The 25,422-nt window shown below is 33.9% G+C and overlaps 1 protein-coding gene across 1 annotated transcript in view; it reads left to right on the plus strand.

Moving 5' to 3' along the window:
* LOC111418754 (neural cell adhesion molecule 2-like) overlaps nt 1–25,422 on the plus strand; it is a 455,796-nt gene that overhangs the window by 331,855 nt on the left and 98,519 nt on the right. Inside the window, exon 4 of the mRNA XM_023051417.2 lies at nt 18,479–18,589. Coding sequence (XP_022907185.1) covers nt 18,479–18,589 — 111 coding nt within the window. The remainder of the gene's footprint in view (nt 1–18,478; nt 18,590–25,422) is intronic.

The raw sequence follows: 25,422 nt of genomic DNA on the forward strand, positions 1-25,422 counted from the left end.
ATATCTATTACTTCCTTTCGTAAGGATGAGGGTATGACAACTCTATTTTCTCACGTCAAACATATCCATATTTAGCTCTGATCTTCTAGTAACATAACGTTTCTTCATTTAAGTTATGATATAGCCAACCAAATTTAGTCAATTCCAACACCTTTCTTAATTTGTCGTCCCTTAGGGTTTTCGTAGCTATTATATCAGCAGATAAAGGATATTGTTCGTTACGTCCTCTTGTATAAACTTAGTGCTTTTGGCTTATCTCCTAAGTTTTGAAACTCTACCTATCAGGTCGTATAAATTATGTGTACTACAACGATTATGTGTCTATGGAGTTTACGGCTAGGTCTAGTGTTCCTCAGGGCTCAAATGTAGGCTCTCTACTATTTGTTATCTTCTTGAATGACCTTCTAGACAAATTTTCATCGAGCGTACTAGCTTATGGGGATGATCTGAAACTATTCCAACCTATTTTTTCGGACTGTGATGTTGTCAGTCTTCGGTCGGACTTGAACGTCGTGGTGGAATGGTGTAATCGTTATCAGTTAAAGATTAATGCCAATAAGTGCGATGCCGTTAGTTTTACACGCAAGCTGTCTTCTCTTCCATCTTCTTATTATATAGAAGGTGTTCTTCTTGAGAAGCTATCTACAATCAAGGATCTGGGAGTTACTTTTGACCGCAAATTGTCTTTTGTACCGCACATTGAAAATATTTTCTCTTCTGCAGCGAGAATGCTTGGTTTCGTTTTGCGCACCTCGCGTGCCTTTTCTGACATCGATGTGTACAAGTCCCTGTTTTTGACCTTTATATTGTCCAGTTTGGAATATGGCTCTGTAATTTGGTCGCCACAATATGTGTGTCATATTCTTATATTGGAGACAATTCAGAGGAGATTTTTCAAATATTTATTATTATATTTATCTCTACGCTTGGACGGATCATACCTGGATTGTGGAACAGGTTACGTATCCCTGCTGCAGCGTCACAACTTTTCTGCACTAGACGTGAGAAGAGATGACCAAATGACAAGTTAGTGCAAGGTGAATTGGATTGTGGTTGGTTGTTGTCGCGGATCATTTACGCGGTGCCTACGCGTACAACAGGTATACCAATGAGTTTTATTTGAGGAATTGCAGATCCAATGTTTTAGTCAACTCCCCGGTGCAGAGGATGTGTAAACTAATTAACAATCAATAATAGTGTAGGAGTGTTTATGTGAATTATATTTGTTTTATAGCATGTGCTCTTTCTTATTTTCTTTTTTCTTGTAATATTGTTCTGTAATTGATCTTTGTTGGGCAATAAAGTGAATTATTATTATTATTATTATTATTACATGTAAAAGATTTAATTTCATCTGGTATTTCATCTGAAAGAGGTAATCGTGACAATCCATCTGCATGAGGAATTTTACTTCCCTTATATAATTTAAACTATAATAATCTAATAATAATCTTTATTACCGTAATAACATATTACAAAGTCAAATGTAACAACATAATATTTCAATTCAAAAATACTTCTATTTACAAAATTATTTCAAAAAAATCTTCAATGGAATATAATGGTGCTTCCATTAGTACTTCTTTTATTACACACTGGAGCCGTTGTTGTGGTAGCATCCGTATGCGCTGGGGAAGGTGATTAAACAGTTTAATACCCCAGAAAATACTGTTGTCTTGCGTCTTTTTTAACCGATGCATCGGTATTGCAAGTTCTTCTTTTTGTCTAGTGTTGTATTCGTGCTTCTCATTATTGGCAATATGTTTATCAATATTTTGTCGCATATCTGTAATACAATTTAGTACATATACTGAATATATGGTAAGTATACGCTGCTCTTTAAAATATTGTTTGCAACTTTGAGTTGATTTAAGATTGCATAGCGCCCTCAATGCCTTTTTTTGGAGAAGAAAGACTCTTTCTGCTGCAGACGATGCTCCCCAGAATAATATACCGAAAGTAGCAATGCTGTGGAAGTTGGCATAATAGGCAAGTCGCGCTGCAAAGATGGTGGCTACATTTCGTATTCTCCTTACGGTATAAATTGCAGTGTTCAATTTTTTAGAAATGTTCTCTACATGTACTTGCCAGTTAAGTTTGTTATCCAAATAAATTCCCAAAAATTTTAGGCTGTTATTCTCTGCCCCAACATTGTTTTGGAAATGCAGGTATTGAGTCTTCTCTTCATTTAATTTTAAACCATTGTTACCAAACCATTTTTTTGCTGCTACTAATGTTAGCTGAGTTTTAGTTTGCAGATCATCCATATTGTTCGCAGTGGATATAAAGGTGGTGTCATCCGCGTACAAGCACACATTGTCATTAGGTACAGAGTAAGGCATGTCATTTACATAAATTACAAACAAGAGAGGGCCCAGGATAGAACCTTGTGGTACACCAACGTTGATATCATACGTTTTAGACAAAGCTCCATCTATTATCACCGTTTGCTTTCTATTGCACAAATATGAAGTAAACATGCTAAGGGCTGTGCCTCTTACACCATAGCAATCCAATTTGTATAGCAGATACGAGTGGCTAACACTATCAAATGCCTTACTTAAATCGATACTAATCAATTCAACATATTTCCTCTGATCGATTGCCTTGATAATGGATTGTATTATTTCATTAACTCCACTAGTAATAGATCGTCCTTTTATATAACCGTGTTGGTGATCATTGAAGAGCTCAGTCTTCTTAAAAAAATTTGTCAGTCTGTCGGCCAAAACGTACTCGAAGATTTTGGAAATTGTAGGGAGAATCGATATTGGTCTATAACTTGCTGGATTTTCCAGATGTCCCTTTTTGTAGATGGGGCATATTTTAGCAACTTTTAATTCGTCAGGGAACACACCATGTTTTAAACATGCATTTATTAAATATGCTATGTGTTCTGCAATCGCAGGTATAACTTTTTTTAGAAAAACTGTCGAGATTCCATGTATGTCTTCTGTTTTCTTAGATTTTAGTTTCATTGTTACTGTAATAACCTCGTCTTTGTCAGTAGGTCTAAAAAAGCACGAACTGCTATGTGTGTTATACAGAACATTTCCTTCATTAATAACATTTACTCGTTCACATTCTACAGAAGCCAAATAGGAAGCAAATTGATCCGGTGTAATTATTAAGTCTTGTTTTTTCTTCTTAATGCCCCTTGTCTCTGAATTTATTATTTCCCATGTTGCTTTTTGTTTATCATCTGCATTCAGAATCACAGATACATTATACATTTGTTTCTCGTGTTCAAATTGTCTTTTTAACTTCGTCTTATACTTATTGTAAATATCGTATGATTCTTTGTCTTTAAGAGTTTTTGCCATAATACTTAATACTTCAACAATATTTTGTAAGCTTATTATTCTGTCGCTGACATTTAATTTATATTTAGATGAAACTTTTACTTTGCTTCTTTTTTCAGGACAAGATCTATTAAACGCATCCAATAGAAATGAGTAATATTCAGAGAACAACTGTGCTGGCTGTGGCGTAGACTCTGGCGAATAACTTAAGTTAAAATAATATTGACACATAATTTTCATAAATGAATTCATTCCCGTATTTGCTATATTTCTGTATCTAACGTACTCTTGTTTACCAATGTTACAATCTGTATGTTGATATGTAATAGTTTGAGCGTAATGATCCGAGAGATGGAAATTTATAGTTTTTACATTATATTCTTCTTTATTTAAGTTTGTAAATATATTATCTATACAAGAACTTGTTGTGCTTGTCTCTCTTGATGCCTCTAACATAGTAGCATGTAGTCTGTAACAATGTAAAATATCTTGTAAATTTGTCAAAGCTTTTGACCCCTTAAGAACATTTATATTAAAATCTCCGGCAATAAAAACTTTTTTATCATTCAGCTCCGTTTCTATTTTCTCTAAAAGTATTTCTAGTTTTTGAAAAAATATTTCTAAGTCGCCATTTGGGGATCTGTACACTCCAATGATGAGAGTTTTTCGATTTAAGACTTCAACTGCTGCAATTTCTATATGTATCTCTTCAGAGATGCAACACAGGTCTTCACGAATCTTAACTTTTATAGACTCCTTAACAAATATTAATGAACCACCTCTCTGATTGTTTCTCCGAGTGAAGGCAGATGCTAAATTATAGTTTGTAATACTTATTCTCTGCAATACATCGTTTGATAACCAGTGTTCAGTTATTATTGCATATTCAATCTTAGAATTATTGATGATATTAGTGAAGGCGTCAATTTTATTGCTAAGACCCTGTATGTTTATGTTCAATAATGTTACCATAGGAATTTCTCTCATGTTTTGGTCAGAGTAGAGGCCTGGAGTCTGAATAAAAAACGGTTGATTCTAGCTCCAGCGGGCCATAATTGCGTATTTTCTATAGCAATTTGATGACTTTCTTCAACGGATAGTTTAAAAGACGAATATTCATCAGGATATTTTGAAACAAGTTTTTCGCATTTAGCATCTATGTTTTGTGTTTTCAGATAATCTATGATGTCCTTCGTAGTTGTTTCAGGACTTAATCTATACAAGTGAAAGTGTCTGTACTGCTTAACCCCTTTCAAATTTGTGCCTTGCGCAGTTCCAGTAATTGTGTTTTGATTTCTTCGTTTGTTTTTTCTAGCAATGGCTAATTCAAAACCATCATCGTCAATAAATTTGCCACTGTTTTCATCATTTTTTTTGTTTTTATGAACCTTTTTTTCCAGGAGTGATTTTTTTGAAAATATTTCCTTTAAAGAATTTTCCTCTTTACTATTTTTATTAATATTTTTGTTTTCGATCTTTTTGTCATCAGCTGTAGTCTTTTTTTCCGATTCCGAGTTTTTACGATGTTTTGAAATTGTACCGGTTTGCGAGTTGTTATTTCGCTCGGATCTCATCTCAATATTATTAAAGTTACCGGTTTCTTTTTCCCGATTTATTTCTGGCATTACAGAAAATTTTGTTTCTGAATTTATTTTTAACTTTGCAACTTCACGTTGGAGGTCTCTGTTATCTTTTCGCAATTTTTCTATTTCTATTTGTAGGCTAGTTATTATAGTATTAGTAATACTTTTGATAGCATTTTCAATTTTTTCATTTATAAATTTTTCTAAGCTAGAGTTATCGCTTACCTCTTTTTTTTCATCGTTTATGATTGAGGTTAATTTTACACTGCAATCATTGCACTTCCATTCTTTAATTGTGCCGTCTTCTCGGATTTGATTATATTGGGCTATAGAAATACCCACACACTTTAAATGATAATTTCTTTCACAATCACTTCGACATACTATATAATCATCGTATCTTCCAATACTTTTCTCACAGTATGCACACTGTATCGCCATGTTGGAAAAATCGTCGTTCGAAAAATATAGTCGTATGCTGATAAAATCTTTGTAAACGGTGATGTACATACTGTGGTAATCCTGATTTAGGATTCAATATATGTAGCTTTTAACGGTTGATGATAGGTGTGCAACAAGAATTTCCGCCCAAACAAGTATTTGTGAAATCTTTTCGCAGCAAGTATCAAAGCCAGTGCTTCCTTTTCAATCTGAGAGTACAAATTAGCTAACCATTCCAATTTGAAAACTTTCTGACAGACCGTGTCTTAATGAGATCCGAATTCTTAATCAAAACTGTAAAAGCATATATATAACTCATCAATATTTTTCTGATACCATCATAAAAAAAATCAAGTAATATCAAGAATTTGACTTTTATTATAGATTATAACTTTGAATAGAATGTCCATATTGACTCCATAGAGGTACATCATAGGTACAATACATGAATATCCCCTGATATTTTGTAAATTATTGTCGTTGTCTGAAGGTTTTTTTTACAACTGGTCGTGCAGTCGATACATAGCTATGGATTGTTAGCCTCGTGTAGTGCTTCAAAAAAATATATCTATCGTGTGGCTCAATAATATATTATATTAAAAATATCGTATTCTAAAAGAACACATTTTTTCCAAATATACTCTTTTCGCCGAATCAATGACATTTATGTTATTAGTTATAATCCACAAAGGTCTAATGTTTTTACAACTAGTTCCGCTGGTAAACTTTTGTGACATCAGCCTCGATCGCATTTATTTATTTTTGCTCTATTGTTTGCTTTTTTTTCCTAATATTATTTCACGTTTCCTTTATTTATGATATATTGTTCTTGTTTGACAATGTTGTAACCGTTATTTGAGGTGAATACAGGGCGTTTAAAAAGTTCCCATATTTTTTTAGACCTTAATTGACGTTGGCATTGTGCTTTTTGTTTATATTCTGATGATTTCATTGAATTCCTTATCTTCGGAGACAGTCGTCCAATCACCGCAGCAACTCCGAAGAATGTGTAGAAGATGGTAAGGAAGCTTGGCGTGAGTATCGGTAGCGCTTAGAATACCTCAGAAGAAAACTAATAGTTCGAAGCTACAAGATCTGCCGTCTCCACTTCCTCAACGATATAATGAAGCTGAAAAGATTCGAAAATTATCGCATGATTCGCCTGATCGCTGGTGGTCAACGTCAACGTCAACTACCCGTGAAGACTTAGCAGAAGACGGCTGTTGCAAAAATCAACGGTCGCAGCCATTTCCCTGCTTCTGTGATGGTTTGAGCCGATATTTGCGTCACCGGGAAAACACCATTGCTTTTCGTTGATCGGAACATCAAGACCACCGCCGTCAACTATCAACAGCGAAAACTTGGTGGCGAAATACTTCGGTTAAAAACAATTCATTCTTCAGCAAGACTGGACACTGTCACGTTCGGCACATTCGACAAAGATTAGGCTTTTAGGACAAAGATGTTTGACCACCTAATTCGCCTGATCTCACCCAATGGATTACTCCGTTTGGTCCATCTTAGAACAAAAAATTGCAGGAACACTACAATTTGTTGCATTTTATTCAATTTATTGTAATTGTTTTAATAACGGTTTTTATTTTTTGAATGTATTGTTTTACTAAATTGTATGGTAGTTATAATCTGTTAGAATATCTACAGAATGTATGTTAACTTTTTGAACCTTTTTACAGGGTAAATAAATATATTATGACAATTGTTATTATAGTAAAGTATTATATTAAATTACCTATAAAAGCCTTCATATTTTGAATCATCAAACAAGTTTTCCGTTATATCCAAAGCTATTAAAACTTCGTTATTTATTAAAATTTATTTTCTAACTAAAAATTTTGTTGATTAATTAAACTTGAACTTTCTGTCAGAATCAAAATAAGATAATAAAATAATAAAAATTAGATAATAAAATGTTGAAACAAATACATTACATTCATTAATCTTATATGTCCTCGATTATATCCGCTTAACCTAACATTCATCAAAATACAAGCAAATATTGTTTCAATATGTCCCACCCACCAATACCAGATTAAAATGTGATTCGGAAAAGGGATGCAAATATTTACACAAACACCCGGAGGCGTCTCGAAAAGAGACGTAAACGTTTACTGTAGGTAAATACGACCATATATCTTTTACAGTTGGTCGAGGGATGGCTTATTTTCCTCGTTTTGCGAGATTAAAGAACCTCGTGCGATTTAAGCCGGTATCGAGGTCTACCGAGTCACAACTCATCCGGTGCACAGTTTGATTAAAATTTTGTCAGTCGTTTAGGGTAATGGAGCTAGAAGACCCTTAGCGGGTACCCTGACGGGCAAGAACAAACATTGGCACAAATTAGGGAAGGACCGTTCGTAATGGGCATTTTAATTAATAAACGGTTTAATTGTCTTAATTAAGCTGGTAGAAATGTATTTTTACCCCTTTTTAAACGGAAGGTGTTAATTAAGTCGGATCTTAACACCTTAAATTTGATTAAAATATAATTATTTTACTGATTACTTTTGCTTATAAATTTTGATTTCTTCCGAGATAGATAATTTAGTCGTGTCGTCAGACCTCTTACGTATTCAAAACGCATTATGCACTCCGGTTTCAATTACGGAAAGCCATCTCAGACTTCTGAAAGTTACCCCTTACGCGCTGGAGTCGTGCCTTATTACGTAGCCCGGCGTTCTTAGCGATATCCGAAAGTTAATATTCATTTTCGACGAAACGAGCCACCGCCGTCGCCGCCGCCAGGGAGAACGTTCTTATACGAATATTAAAGTTCAGAGGGAAAACGCGCTCAGAGGGTATCAGGTCAGCATCACGCTCCTGTACCGTCGTCGTCGGCGTCTTCTCAGATGGTAAAGTTTTCATTAGATTTTACAGCGAACATCAAAATCTTAACTGCCAACCATTACCTAAGGCATAAAGTCGTCTTTCTACCCCTCGTCGGCGAACCTATCCCTCCAAGCCTTGTTAAAAAACGGTTCTTGCCTCATTCTACAGCTTCTACGTTTCGAGGCTATCTCTTTTAAACCGTCATTACACGATGCCTATTTGCGACAAATGGTACTTTTACTGTAAACGGCACCTTTTTTTATATTTATGAACAAGACCTTTTATTAGCTATTATAAGATTTTTATTTGAGAAAAAATTGATTATAAAAATAAGTTGGATTTAAGAATTGAATAGAAATTCGAAATTAACACGGCGTAGTGATGGAGAACGTAAAATAACAAAAAAAGAGGAGGATTCGGGGAAGTGCCGGTTTAATTAAATTATGTCGAAAATGAACTCTAGGAATTATATATGCGGCTAGCCGCGTCTATGCCGCAGTTCGTAACATCATTAATTGTGCGGCTTCATTATCATACGGGTTTTCGCCAGTCGAAGCGGTCGTATTCAAATCCTGCGGAAGAGGCGAGTCTGCAGGATTAAGGGGAGATTAAATTTAATTTCGACTTTTGGGACGAAAACATTCGGACGCTGTCAATTTGAATTTAAATCGTAGCTCTATTCTTAGGTACAATTCACGTTAAAAAATTGAATTGTAATATGAAAAAATATAAAATTAAATTGAATATATTAAAGAAGTGCAATTCGTACAATTTGTAATGGTAATCATTCGCTGAATTATTATTCTCACAACTATTTCTAAATTCTATATAATTTTTCTTAATATAATCTCTTCAGCAACTGATTCAGCAAAGTTAAGTTGATTTTCTAAGAAATCTTTGACATCTTCACCTTCACAAGAATCCAATTTTTTAATTATATCTTTCTATATAAATTGCAATAACTTTTCTTAAATGTTGAAAAGATTGGGAAGCGCAGATTGTTGAAAACCAGACATAAAAGATTGTTAAAAGAGAGATTCAAAACTGTTTTAACTGCTGGCAAATTCTGCTAGTCATGTAATGTATTGAATCTGTTCATATTTTGTAAAAGGTAGAAATGCCTAAATAAGATACTTCGTAGAGTCAATTAACAAAACTTTGATAAATTGCTTTATTATACCTTATATTTTATGTAAACATGTGCAAATACAATGTTTTTATCCTATCGAAATGTAGTTGATGTAGAATGATTGAACCACCAGGTTTGCGGTCAGATCGTGGCGATCAATTTGATTGCACCCAATACTTTTTACGAATTTTTCCATCTCACATATATAAAAACAAACCGAGATATTTGGTAATAACACAGCTGATTCCTTTCTATATCTTATATATCAAAAAAGAATGCAAACAATCGAAATCGCTCATGGGAAGTGATACAAATAAATATGCATGGTGGAAGATGACGCATTCTGTTTCGAGCTATCGGTAAACAGTCGCCATTCAAAAAAACCACAAGAGGTACAGTAGCAATCGTAAGGACTAAATTCGACATTGAATTAAGGCGTACTTCCCTTCAATTGCACCTAACCTCGCATGGAATTCACAAGAGTCTTCTTTTTGCTGTATGACTTTAAATAAAGATTGTTCTATAAGTTGGCACAATGTTGATTTACCTAGAAGGTTATTTACAAACACCATACCTACATGAGATTAAATATAAAAATTGCTCATCAGTATGCATCGAAATAATAGGCTAAAAACTAAATTTCTCTGACACCATAGAGATAAAACGAAATGTAAACGAAATAATAAACTCGGTGCATTGTCTACATCTAAATTTGACAGATTGATATTATTTGTTTTGAAGCAATTTAGGAGTTTTCTGTTTTGGAGATGTGTCGAAGTTTTGTTTCTGCATTTGAAATGAAGTAGTTATTTCAACACAGACACTGAGATTCCAAATTAATATGGTACTGGGGGTAATCTACAACTAGGATAAACATCTCATCATTCTGCTTGCATATCTTGCGATAAATATAGGTTTTCTCGTGTTCAAATAAACAGATGTTTATCTTTTGACTATGAATGGTGAAACTAACACATATGCAATATAACGAGTCGGGATTGTTCATGGAATTACGACGCGAAATAGCACAAATAGAAGTAGATATGTTCTAATGGATCACAAACAATTAAATAAATAAAATAAACATCCTTAAAATAAACAACCTCCTTGCAGAATCTCATTAAAACAAATTGCACTCAGAAATAACCTTGTAAACAGCGAGTTTTATTACCCCGTCTTAAATACAATTGAATAAACAAGTAGAAACCTGTCGCTGGTGCAACAACCCGACTTACCTACGGTCATAATTTAATGAACCTGACAATATAATATTAAATCGGCAGTTCTTATAAAACGGTTCCAAATAAACAAGTTATTTACTAAATAAAGCACTGGAAAAATACAAAATAAGGGCAGTTTAGAATCACTTTAAATAATGAGTATAAAAATAATAAAAGAAAATCTGAAATTATTCTTATTTAAATCTTTTGAAATTTTCTGAAAACCCTCAAAAATAGTATTGACACTCAGTTGAGGTAACATTGCGTGACGATAACTTTAGAAGAATGTTTTCAGAAGCAATCTTGAACTCTTTGTCGTTATCAAGCCCGAATTTTGTAGTTACTTTACATGGAAAACTGAGGTGTGAAGGTTTGCTGAGGAGAATCTTCCTTATAACACAGTTCCTTGCTGTTCGGTGGTGTCAGTCTTACTCGGTTGGCTTCCTTTGTAGGTGCTAATAATAGTACGATATAAATGGCTTGAAAATGGCTATATCTTATGCGTAGTGTGAGGGCAGAAACTCAACATCATATTTCCAACTTCTTTGGGTTTTTCATCCACATCATCAACATCTTACACCATTGGTCCAACCTGAAGGGTTGGCTTTACCCATCGAACTTACTGGAGCGCCTTTTAACATATGGGCTTTATAGTTCACCCTAGAAAACTCAAAAAAGGGTGGCAAATTGTTTTCGTCGATATTTCTGCCGATATAATTGCTTTTGTCCTCTTGAAGCCTCGTTTTCTCTCCTTTCATCGCATGATATTGAATTCGTTTATTACTGGATTTCGCAAGATTGTAAAAAATTTTTTTGAAGTTGTTGGAATTTTTTATATTATAAGTAAAAGACTATTTGATCTTTTGCAAAACATTACTTTCTTTTTAAATTTACAATTATGTCATCACAAAGCTATTAGAAAAGAAACGCAAAATTAAAGTATTACTTTGTAAATAAATTTAAAGAAAACCAAAAAATAATCACTAATTATCATTCAACATAGTGTGAGTGTTAGAAAAAAAGTAAACAGTTGTGTTTGCATTAAATAGTTGCAGTTGTTGATGAAAATTATAAAAATTAATTGCAGTCTTCAAGACTCATATGATAAATGTGAAAAACATTAAACAATAACAAAACACAACCAAAAATAAATCACGTTATTTTAAGGTACAGCACAATGTCTCTTTGTTTGAAATGGTCCTTGGTATGACCTTTGTATCAAAAACAGTGACTGTCAATGTTTCAATTAAGCAATTAAAAAAAATAATAATAACTGAAAACTATGAACACAAAGATTATAGATATTACATTTAACCACTTGCTTTGGAACAATTGTGGAAAGAAAATTATGGTGCTTCCCAGAACAATAAAATGATGACAACAAATACTAATTGAAGTTGCTTAAAATGGTTCTTATTTCATGATGATATCGCAATTCGTTATTGGAATATTATATTAAAAAAGTAATTGTAACATCTAGAAGTTCTACCTAGAGCTTGCAGAAGGCTTATTATACGCACTAAAAATCTTATTGTTACCTACTGTTAAGTACCCTGTTTCTCACATATGAGTTAAGGGCTTACATACACTGGGTTTTCCTAATACTAATTCCTATGCAGTACTGGGGGAAAAGGTTGCATTTGTTCTGGGTTTTTAACTGATATGTTCCATCGCCTCCGATATTTTATCACTGGTGAAGGGTTTATTAATGGTTATCTTCGTTTGGGGATGCTCTGATGTAGCCGTAACATCATTCATGACCCTGAGTTTATGTCCTAAAAACAGCCCGATCTAGCGACTACATCTTAAGCGTATTATGAAGGTGGAAAGTTAACATCGCAAGTCAACTACCTTGAAATTTACATGACTCTCGATATTGTTAAGCAGCAATAACACGGGATTGTTAGACGGTTTCGTTGATTCTATGAAAAAATGTATTATTGATAAAATGATACCAACCAGAAGAGTTGGCATCACCCAATAAACCTGGTGGAACCTTTCAACATACATGTTGTAAAGTTAGTTTAAAAGAAATTGATATTATGGTAATATTTTGACCTGATTGAATCACCCCTATTTGCTTTTGTTACATCTCTTTCATTGACATACCAATGGGTTTGCAGGAGAAAATTTACTTTTATTAAACACGACGCCGAGATAATGAAGCCAAGCTACACCATTCCTTCAGGTTTCTTGAAACTTAAGTCGGAATAATGAACTCGAAAATAGCGCAGCTACATATCTCTAGCCTCTCTATTTTCTTGTCACGACGTTGGAATTCGTTTATTATTGAATTTCACAAGCTCCTAACCAAGCTTTTTGAAATTGTTTGGGTTTATATTTGGTTTGTGTTTAAAGACATTTCTTTCGGACATTTTCAATTTCCTAAGATGAGTAAGTACGCTTTTGATAATGGTATAAGCTAACGATATACTGCGAATTAACACTCCTTATTTACTCCGAGGCATGTATAAAAATTTTTAAATTCCAGCTCGATAAGTACCTAATGAAACAAATACTTTTTTTTTTTTTAGATATAAAATAGCAGATACGTCTGGAACTTTTTTACCGTTCGAAATTTTTTAACCACTTTTTACACAATGTATTTAAAATATCACGCCTTAAAATATAAATATCATGGTTGAATAATAAAATTCAATTTTTTACACAAACAAATTTCTGTCTCAGGTGTATAGAAGCCTTTAAGATCATGATTATTAATAAAAACAATGTAGAAAGTCGTATAATGAACAGATGTCATATTCAAAAATTGTACACATAATACATACATAACGCTTCGGCTGCAAGCAACCTCTGCGTTATTAATCTTGATATTATTAAAAACTGGTTAGTTGGTTGGGTTGTCGAATGTTTTAGTGGTGAAAGTTCAGAATCTGAAGATGGAAACAGTGAAGAAATAGTGAGCGAAGAATATTCAAAAGGAGAGTCAAGCGAAGAATCTAATGAAGATGAAGGTGCAATTACACATTCCACAAATGAATTGGTTGCTCCAAACGGAATACTGTGGCAAACTATATCACCACGTCCTGCTACATCTAAAATATTTTGTTTCCCTCGACATGCTTTTGATTATTTCGTAACAGAAGGCATTTCAATAAGGGAACTTCTCTCGGGAAAAAACAAACCTTTTTTATTCGAATGTATATCAAGATTTCTGCGTTTTTACAAGAAAAGAACACGAGATGAAAGACTCAAAGAAGATAAACTTACAATGATTTCTAACATTTGTAATTTATTTTTGTAGCAGTGCAGAGTTGACATAGCAGCGGATAAAAATGTTACTATTGATGAACAATTAGTCCCATATCCCGCTAAATAGGGGACAAAAAAATTAGGATAACTATTGACGGTTTAGTGTTTGTTGGACGACGACAAACAAGGTGAAAGGGTTTAGAAAAATTTAAGATTTGAAGTTGTGGAGTCACATTTACTAGTTGATACAATACATTCTTCTAGACTAAATCTGACAGTGAATATGTTTTTACTAGCATGCCACTTTACGAATACTTATTGAAGAAAACAAATTACAATTGTTGGTACTCTTCGCAAGAACAAACGCGACATACATATTCTTATAAATTTACATTTCATGAGGACATCACTATAGTTAGTTATGTACGTAGTTATGTATGTGGTTTCAAGTCAAAAATGTCTAATGAACATACACCCAAAACGCTATCGTTACCAAGCTACAAGCATTTGAAATTTTGAATAAGTAGTAGTAGACCATTTGAAAAGAAATAGCTTTATTGAATTAGTTGCTTAAAATGTCCACCTAGTTGCTGTATACATAGTCTAGCTCTTCTTAGAATTGAAGTGGTAGCCCTGCTAACAGTCTCAGGATCAGCACGAATAGTTTCTGCAGTATCCATAATTCTAGCTACTAGTTGTTCTCTGTTTTCAATATTTTCTGCATAAACTAAACTTTTCACTCTTCCCCATAAAAAGTAATCTAAGGGATTAACGTCTGGTGACCTTGCTGGCCAAGGAACTGATGAACCTCTTCCAATCCACCGGTTTGTATAATTTTGATTAAGAAATTCTGTTACTTGTCGACCAAAGTGTGGAGGTGCATCATCGTGCTGAATCCACATTCGTTGTCTTATATTAAGAGGAACATCATCCAGTAATATTGGAAGATCATTTTCAATAAAACGTAAATAACGAATGGCCGTGAGACGTTCTTCAATTATAAACGGACCAATGAGGCGGTCATCAATAATGCCAAACCAAACATTTACCGAAAATCTATCTTGAAAATGGTATTCCCGAGTTTGTCGTGGATTTTCAAGTGCCCAACAATGTGAATTGCTAGTGTTATTGATGCCGTTTCGGGAGAATGAGGCTTCATCATTAAACAATATTAATCCCTTGATTTTTCAATATCCAGCGACTAAATTCAACTCTTGAAGCGTAGTCGGCGGTTTTAAAGCTTGTACAGGTAAGATGTGGTAAACCGAAATTGTGTAAAGTTCTCCATACTCTCATCCGGCCTACGTTAAGTGTGTTGGCTATTCTTCGGACACTAGTACAAGGTGAGCATCCATCGTATTAAGTATTGCTTTTTCTTGAGCAATATTCATCAACTGCTGCTCGTCCGTTTCCACTACACAATCCATAAACAAAGTGGTCGGCGTATTCTTCATTTGAAAAAGTAATCGGGCCTTTAAGAGTATTTTAATGTAACACATAAAATTAAACACGCAAAATTAATTTAATTGACGTTTACTGGCACAATAAATAACAAATTATCATTCACAGCACAGCCACTTGGACTTTTTAATAATAACTAAATCAACAACTTATAGCTCGGTTACGATAGCGTTTTGGGTGTATGTTCATTAGACATTTTTGACTTCAAATCACCCCAGCTACAACAGTCACGTCGTCAAAACGATGATCTATGACACTTTTCTATAATATGATGTTGCTGCTTATAAATAATGTTTATGTACAAGGACAGTAGAATCTAACAGGACTGCTACATCCATTGTTGTGACAACCTGCCCGCAAACTACGTCATACCATTTGCCACGCCCAGCTCTATGCGTTTGCTGTGGTTTTAGAGGTTATATCGTAGACGTATTCATATTATTTTTGAAGTTTTATCTTTTTAGACGTATTAATGTCTATCATGTAACCTCTAAATCTCTAAAAACACACAGCAAACGCATAGTACTGAGTGACAGTTAACAGGGCGTGGCAAATAGTGTGACGTAGAGTGCGGGCAACCAACCCGTAGTGGGCTACAAAAATACAATGCATGTAGCAGTCCTGTTAGATTCTACTGCCCTTGGTTTATGTAGTAATGTCCTGAACTAGCTCCGCATTATTACAATGATGTAAGTCACGGATGTTCTTGAAAGGTTTACTGGAAGCATTAGTTGTGCCACACATGGAAAGAACAGCAGGTAATGATGTATTACAAAGAGAAGTTTAAGAAAGTATATACAAAATTTCATTAAGTTTTCAAGCGATCAAATCATCACCGATAATCCAAAACCAAAACGCAGAAGATGTTATATACTGGGTGATTCAGACCACCCGTACCAGGGATTTTTCTCAAAAACGCGATTACCTAAGAAGTTGCAATAAAAAATATGATAATAAAATCGTATATGAAGAATTCAATGCACCAGTTTTTATCACGCTGGTAACACCGGAAGTTGGTGGTAATGACATCAACTTAAAAATTGTCCAAAATGTCATATGAATTAAGTTTTATCGTAGAGTAGATATTTTAAAAATAAACAACTTTTGCTTTAACTCTTCTTAGATTTAATGCAACGTTTAAGTGCTGTAGATAAAAATCTTAAGGGACCGACTGAAATTATTTTTCAATAATTTATGATTAAATGAGCTATGACTTCCAAATTTAACATTTATTATTAAAAAAATACTACCTATGTACGTTTACCAATGAAGAAGCATTTGACATGGTAATGGTGTTGGGGAAAACTTTCGAAAAGCAGCGCGAAGATATGCGGCAAGATTTTCCGATCATCCGCAACAGTAACGACAATAATTAGTCCACATTTCTTTGTGTCCTTACTTGCAAGGACAACAATGTGGTATCAACACGAAGGGTGCCCTTCACATTTTGCAGTTGTTGCACTTAGGGTTATTGACCAGCATTATCCCATGCGTTGGATTGGTCGTGGGGTCCAGTGAAATGGATCACCAGATTTAACTCCACTGGACTTTTTCCTGTGGAGCCGAATTAAAGAAATAGTCTACATGGAACCGCCTACAACAAGAGAGAATATGAAACTCCGAATTCGTCGAGCATTCCAGTCCATTAGCGCTAACGAAATTCGTCGTGCAGTTAATGCTGTAAGGAGGCGAGCAAGAAGGTGTGTGGCTGTTAATGATAACCTTTTTGAACGTTAAAGTTTCTTTACGTTCGTTTTTGTTCTTAAAATTTTTAATAGGTTTGTTCTTAGGTAATCGCGTTTTTGAGAAAAATCCCTGGTACAGGTGGTCTGATCACCCGGTATATTCCTCGAACAAAGACTGAAAAAGTGCTGTAATATGTTGGAAATGTAAAATAATTAATTTAACTTTGTAACAGTAAAATATACATTAGCGTTCCATAAACTTTACCAGCAATAAAATATTTTTCTAACCGTTTGTAATTTTTTATATTATTTGTGGCAAATTAAAGCACAAATATGTTAAATATACACTTGTATGTAAATTTATAATAATAAAGCGAGTTATCAACACAGTTTGAGTACCTGTTTATTTATTAAAGGAAATTGTTGTTGTTAAAATACGCACGGGCCGCCGAGGCCCCGCGCGTGTAAATGTGTGTGTTTTTCAGGCCGTGCATCCTAGGGTTAAATCAATAGAGTCCATTCATATACTCTGTGTTCGCCGACAAGATCCTCTTTAATACTAATTGTAATTATTTTAAAATGACTTAAACTTATTAATAGTTTACATCTAGTAAAATATCTTAAAAGTAATAACTCTGTAGAGAACTCTGTAGTAATATTTAAAGATTCACAAAAACAATTTGTTACCTGAGATATTCATATGTGATTACCTCCATTTGAACAGTTAAAGTTGCGTGCGAGTGGCATTTTGATCGGCATCTCCACCGCTTTTCCTGCTACATTGCACCACACTAACACGTTTGATGCTGTCAAGATGACGAGCTTATCGAGCCAGAAATGACTTCACGTATATCTTTAATCTAGTAGATATTATATGATTCACACTTCCACTCTCCTTTTCGGTTTTACGTTATAAATAATCCCATATGAACTTATCTTTTCAAATAGTACTTCAATATATACAGTCAACTCGGTATAGCTCCCTAAATTGATGAAGATCGCGTTAAATATTTAATTGAGCATCAGGTCCCCTCGAATATATTTCTTGTTGACAAAATGCCTGGAAGTAATAGCTCTAATTTTTCAGGTTTGTTGCTGCCACGCTTAACTCATCAGATACAGCTGTCTTCGATTCTCTCACTTAATGTTGCTTTTTGGACAGCTGCGGTTTGAGTGAAATGTAGTTTTAAGATCTGATATTATTAAAAGCATTGGTACCCTTAAGTATTGACTACCTCTCATTATTTTATTTAACTTGTTCAGGAATTGGGTGCTTGATGTACCCGGATGATCTGAAGTAGCAAAGTTCTTCATCCCTTTTTTGTTCACTAATAAGGTATTATCAAAAGTTTGCACGGTAAATATTTCACATAAACGTTTTAATCCACTTTATAGTTAAGTTGTTTGTAATAAAATAATAACTATATTCGATAAATAACCCATATTTTAACTCGAAATAAAAGGATTTTATGTAAATAAATATTTTGTATACGTTGAAACTTTTATTGTTTTATCGGGATTTCGATTGTTGCAATTTAATATTTATACGTTTTAAACAATTTATTAATATTTGAGTAACATTTAAATTTTGTTACAGTACCGCCAAAGAAAATTGTAATAGCCGATGAATCCGGAAACGAATTAACATCAGTAGTTGGACCATTTTCAGAAGGATCATCATTCACAGTAAAATGTGATGTTTTCGGTGGTAAGTAACAATTAATTTCGTGTTAAAACTCCCACAAATTTGGTATTGGTCTTGTCAAAATGACTTCGTTCGATGGGCTAACAGTTATCGATGGTGAGATAATTATACACTCCGGCGCACGTTGTGACAGACCGTTAAACCAATCACACGCACGCACACGTCGCGTACAACCCCAAGAGTAATTAGGGCCAGTGTTACCGTAACAATTACAAAATTACAATTACCGATGCAAATATCCGAATGCGTGCGTTCTGCTTGCTTTGGCGATACGAAAGATTATTGATTGTGGCAATCAAACACTCTCATGAGACCGTTTTAATGAGGAATCAATTCGAATTGTAACCTGGGTGCCCTGTTGTATGGCACATATCATTTACACGGCCAATTACAAAGGGGTGGCTCAACGGATTAAAATTACGATCATTTCTAAACAACCCTAAATTACACAACTTAACGTTTTGAATTATTGACAAATCAAATTAGGTAACGCAAAATAAAAATCTGTTAAATTGGATTACTTTTCCAAGATTATATTAACTTTTTGAGTTTGTAATATTTAATTTTTACTAGTTCTTCGTGTATAATCTAGGCGAGTCGAGTTGATTAAAAAAAAATTTAAAGTTTGACTAAAAACATATTAAAAGTTTAATAATACGGTAACCAAGAAGTTGTCGTCAACTTTACCTTTTCCTAACACGACGAGTTCGTTGAATTAGATAATCGGACCAGTAGTACGTCGAAAAAGTCAAAGCTTGACGGGAATTAATCCGAAGTTTCGCATTAAAATTCAGATAGGTTCTGCCGAGAACGACCGGCAATCCCATGTTTGCGCCGTAAATCTTGGAATTAATTCAAAGTCAGACCGCCGCTGCTACCGGCGAGCTTTTCCTCGGAAGGTAGTCGTCGTCATATGAAAGCCGTCTCCTGGATCTCTCTCGCGCCCCCGATCTAAATTGAAGTACGAAATATGTGAGGAAGAAAGACGACTTGGCTGGGGTAGTGAGACGTAGACGTCTCGGTTTCCGTTTCCTCGCTATCCGGAATTAATTCGAAAGGGACATCACCCGATCTCTGACAATTTAAAACGGAAAAGCAGTTCAGATCTTTCATTCATGTTGTAATGTAAAAGAAATTTAAAAATTTCACACTCAACATTTTTAAGTATTCAATACATATCAGTATTCATTGCAAGGGAAAGAATGTTAAGACGTGTTGATCTATAACTTAACTAACGAGACGATTCTGTTCAACATTAAAGCAAGTAAAATTAAAACCTCCTTACATAATACTCTTAAAGATGTTGAAAAAATTACATGAAGGTCACATAGATGAAAACCAATCAACACAATTAAAATCTTCCTATTCGGAAGCTTCGGGGATGTTGTGAATGCTGAAAAGAGTGTACTATATAAATAAAAAATCGCCCAGTCCAGAAAGAAAAGATTCATGAATGGCACTAAAATATAGTCATTAAGTTACAACCAAATCAACTCGCACGATAGGAATTTGGATCATCAGATATCGCTCGAACATAACGAATATAGCGAGTGGATACACCAAGACAGTCCAATGAAATGAGATGATACTTTTTCAGTATATCAAGGAATCAAGAAATACTTGATGAATGAGCTATATGTGAATGTGTGAAGATTATAATGTAGAAACAAAAATGATCTGAGAGCTAAACTGTGACAATAAACAATGTTTATTGTAATTGTTCATAATGAAGCACAAATACATAATCAATCATTGAAACTTAAGCTATGACTGTGTTTTAAGTACAAAGCAAAAATCCGTAAAATCGTTAAATTGAGTTAGAAAAACTGATTACAACTCATAAACTGAAAACGCGAAAAGACAAGATTAACCATAAACTACCATAAACTATTCGTAATCCACCAAAAATGCATCATCTTCTACCACTTCAATCTTCCATTTCTATGTAAACCTCAAATTTATACGAAATAATTAGAAATGATGATTTTTGTAATTATTCAAATTGCATAACAATGTTTCATAATGAATTAAAAATACATTATTCATCACCATAGTTCAATACGGTCATAGCTAGAACTATCTATGTTCAAGGTTTAAAGTAAAAATTCCGAAATTTAAAATTGCACAATTTTTATCAAAACTTGGAAACTTGCAATGTTTATATTTCATTGATGTACCAAAAACACTTCGTAAAACATTCATCGATAAATGATGGAATATTTTCAGAATAAAGTATACCTGAATACTCTTGATAGCGTCATTTGGAGTGAAATTTATTTACAGAAGTGAGATTGCTCACCATTATTAATGCGAAACTATTAGTGCGATTGCGACATTGTACTCAAAATGAAAATAGCGCCTTAATGTGCAACCGGTTTTTATTAAAAAGCTGAGCATCTCGAACTTTGCCGGGAAAATTAAAATCTAAGCAACATTCATAAACTTTATTTATTGTGTATGATATCCACGAGTTTGTGATTTTCATGTTTTTGAAGGAAATCAACTGGGTCCATAGTTTAGGAGTTATTTCAAAAAAAGTGCTCATTGATCATTCGATCAATTCAAGGCAAGCTTAACCATATTGCAGAAAAATCTGACATAAAATTGTAAAAATTAAAACAACGTTAAGAATATTGATCTGGTTGTTGACTATTGAACAGATGAATATTAGGTATTCTTTTTTAAGTGTCAATCATGCCAAGAAACCCTTGAAGCTGCATTAAAAAAGATTACTGAAGCTGATTGATCTTTATGTCGTGCCTCCAGTACGAATATGTAATAGGTAATCTCTCATCACATGTTATAGACATTGTCTCAGAAGTATATTTTATGATTTGGTAGTAAATAAAGAAATGACAATGAATAGAGACAGAGTACTTCGAACCAAAAAACAACGAAAGTCTACATATTCAACTAAAAAAGTATTTCAAGTTTCATACAAAACAACATTCTTTAATTTCTTAACTTTGAAGAATGGGTGACCGTTAAATACATCACAAAAGAGAACACGATTATGGGAAATCTCTATTAATGGCTGAACGCGGCTGAAATCGCTTCTAAAGGAACTGGTATCATCAAATTTTGTCTATTAATGACAAATTAACAGTACTTGAGGTGTAAGAACCTATTCATTAGAGACATGTTAGACAAGATGCTTCGTAAATTGAAGCTAAATTGTTAAAAAGAAAACGGTGACTTGCTGCTGTGGTTTACAATCTATCCTCCCCTCTTTCTACTTGCAGCTAAAACTAACATAAGTATCGACAAATGTCACCGAAACCGTTTATCACGCTCGTTTTTTGCCATACCGAGTTTTATTCTAGTTTTCCCTGATTTCTAACGTTTCCGATATAAAATCTTACATCTCGACCATCCTGAGTTTCATTGACTTCGAATAGATTAATGTGACACCAAGGCTACCTTAAATAAGCATTACTAATTGCTATTAAAAGCCACATAACTGGGGCTTCAAATTAAAATTTACTTGCAGTTTTAAAGGTTATAACCATGCCTCTAAGATTTGTAGTGGCAACAGCAATCAAAATATGGCTGATTAGGAAAAGCTGACAATATTGTGATATGGCTAACAAGGTTGGTACCTAGATCTCATATTATCTATTTCGTTAACTTTTACACCTTTATACCTTGACACTGCATAAACCAATTACAAACTGCCAAGTTCCAGTCAAAAGGACAATGTTTATTTCATGAAATATTGTACTTGACCTATAATAGTCGCTTTGGTTTGGTCAACCATTCGTATATCTAACAGATATATAGATTTATAGATCTTATATCTAACTGATTTCATGTTCACAAGGGTTTTATCACTTGCAATACCAGTTTGCAAGCAAATCTGCTGTGTATAGGAGATGACCGGTCCCAATACACTACCCTGTGGCACACCTGCTTGGATTTTTCTCAAGTTAGAGTAGGCAACATCTTGTTTGATCCTTTAATAGCGTTCAGATAAAGAGGATTCTAAGATTTTTTTTAATATTGGAGAGGAATCTACGAATTTCAAGCTTGTGGTTCAAACCCCTCATGCCATATTTTATGGAAAGCTTTCTTCTAGTGACATTTCGATGGTATCAGTAATTCTGTGGATCTGATCAATCGTCTTGGACGATAACATGGCGACTTTTCCGACTTTTGGAATATAATTTTAGGGAATGAAGCATTGACCAGATTGTTTATTTTACCTATTGCTTTTTTGGAAGCTATTTTAGGATCTCGCCGGTTCTGCTTTCCTAGAGTGGCTAGTGGTATTACTCTGCTTTCCTGTCCAATGATATCTGAGAGTGGGCCAGCATCGTTCCCTTGTTTAGGTTGATATACCTTCTCCAGATAGTCTTTGATTCTTATTTTTGACACAGAAATGCTTTTTTGAAAACATTCATTAATTTCTTGGCCGCCCTTCTTTATGTTTTCTTTCTTATTGCCTTTTAGATTTATGCTCATTTCTGGAGAGTTTTGTCACGCTATTAGATATCTTTGAGAATATGTATCAGAAGAATATGTCCAAAGGAAAACGTTAGTGTAGTAGTTTAGAAAGATAGTAAAGCAATTAAACTATTATGTACTTATATGGGTGCTGACAGATCCACAACAATAATGTTGTTTGAGAATGTAAGAAAAGACCCAGTTTTTCCGAACGTGTCCACTAAAATAATACTTACCAGACTCAATTATGTCATTATGATGAATCATGATTCTGTTTTTACTTAAAATTGGCAACATGGACACGGAACAGATAAGATTGCAAAAAAATGTTACAAGAGACTCTTTCAAATTGAATAGTAAAATCAGACAAAATTAAATTTTTCGATATTTTCTTTTTAATTTAAAGTCGTTTTATTAAAATAAAATATTACAACGTTTTCCACTCTTTTTAGCATATTCAAATTAATTCCAGCGAAATATTTTAACTAATTCCTCTTTTAACCACCATGAAAATCCCTTTGAGCCCATTCCGTTCTAAATACCACCGAGTAGACATTTTTTTAATTACGTTGCCGCTTTCTCCGCAGTAAAAATCTCCAAGAGTCACGCAATTAAAACAGGTCCTGATTAAAACGGAAACTCGTCATCCGGCGAACGCTGTCACAGACCCAGACACCCTCTAACTTTCACCATTCTAGAACGCCATTCTCCCTCTAATATCTAGGATAAGTCTACAACCGGCTAGTAGTGTACAAAAGGAAAACTTAATTGAATTAATTATCCGCATTTAAGTCTTCTTTCATCTGATATTAGAAAGAAGCTTTGTATAATTTAGGTATAAATATTTGCTTTATTATACAAGTATATAATTTTCTAATGTATTATAACTTTTAATCGACAGTCTTAAAAAGCCAGACTTAACGGTCGATTTAAAACGGTTAAAACTACTTAGTTTAACGATAGAACTCGAACCTCGTATATTTTCACGTTCCTTCACACACACACACGTATAAGCTCATACTTTAGGAACGGAATTTAACGTTCGGACGCGTAGCTATGAATTCGTTTTAGCGCGTGGGTTGGAAATTCCATTTATCTTGAAGGGGGACGTGACGTTGCCAATGCAATCTCCAGATTAGTTCAATTTAGAGTCCCGCCGACAAAACCAGACGAGTCACATCTTCTGCTGTGCCTCTTCTAAGCTAGCTTTCAAAATTTTAAATCTACACGTTTTAAAATGTCTGAGAAAACAAAATTTTTTTTGAAATATCAAATTACAAAGTTATTTCAAGGTTTTAAATTTCATAATTGGTATTGCATTATAATTTTAAATTAATTCATTGAATTTACCTCTCCGACGAAATTTAGGTTGTTAATATAACTTTTAAAATTTTATGTAACGTTGGGGGCATAATTTATATGTTCCATAATAAATTAGTGCTTTAATTAGCATATTCCCTATAACGATTTTTGATTTTAAAATTGGTTTACGTCCAGTTAGTTATAATTAATTAATAATTATAATATCCAAAAATTTATCAAATTCAAATAACTCTAATGCGGAAATTAACGATTTCTAAATACTTTAATAATTAGAATTAATATAAAATTAATCATTTTCATTAAAATTCCCCAAATAAATCAACAAGTTAATCTTAAAAGGAAATAACCTTAATGATTGATCCCCAAAGAGCAATAGAATTGGATCTGTAGCAGATCCCAAAAGGCCTATGGAAACTCTTCTGCCTTTTCTCATAGTACTATAATTCCGAAACGTAACGTCCAGATTGCAGCAGCTCCGGGGAGACAAATGAGCTAACGAAACAGTGCCGTTAATCAGTCACCCATCGCAGAGAAAGAGCCTAGGTACTCTCTCTCCATCCGCCGAGACCGTTCCCGACAACAAACTTCTTCAGCTCACTGAATCCAGGGACCGTTAAAAACTTTACCCGGAGCCCCGAACGTTTGGCGCGAAGGACGATTTAACAAAGTTTCCTTTCCTCGCGTGTATCGAGACATTCAATTTACGAAGATTTACCGAAACGGAGAGAAGTGCGTTCTGGTTGGAATCCCAGAATGATTATATAATCACTAAAATAGAGAATATTCACGCAGGTTTACAAATAAAGGTGTATTTTTAGACAAGAAAATGAAAAAGTTTTGGTTGTGCAATGAAACTTGTAATTCAAAAACCCAAATATTTATGAAAGATTAAAATATGGTATGATTATAAACAAACCATAACAATTTCTGTCTCCAGTTAGCTTATTTTGCATTTCCTCAGCTCTGTTTAATCTCAGTATCTTTCCCGCCTACCTCATATCTGCTCAGTCTGGATCAGTCTCATATCTGAATCGTTCAGATGTATAAGTTTCGCAAATAGTTGACATTTT

This window comes from Onthophagus taurus, chromosome 7 (genome assembly GCF_036711975.1).
Source record: "Onthophagus taurus isolate NC chromosome 7, IU_Otau_3.0, whole genome shotgun sequence".
NCBI lineage: Eukaryota > Metazoa > Arthropoda > Insecta > Coleoptera > Scarabaeidae > Onthophagus > Onthophagus taurus.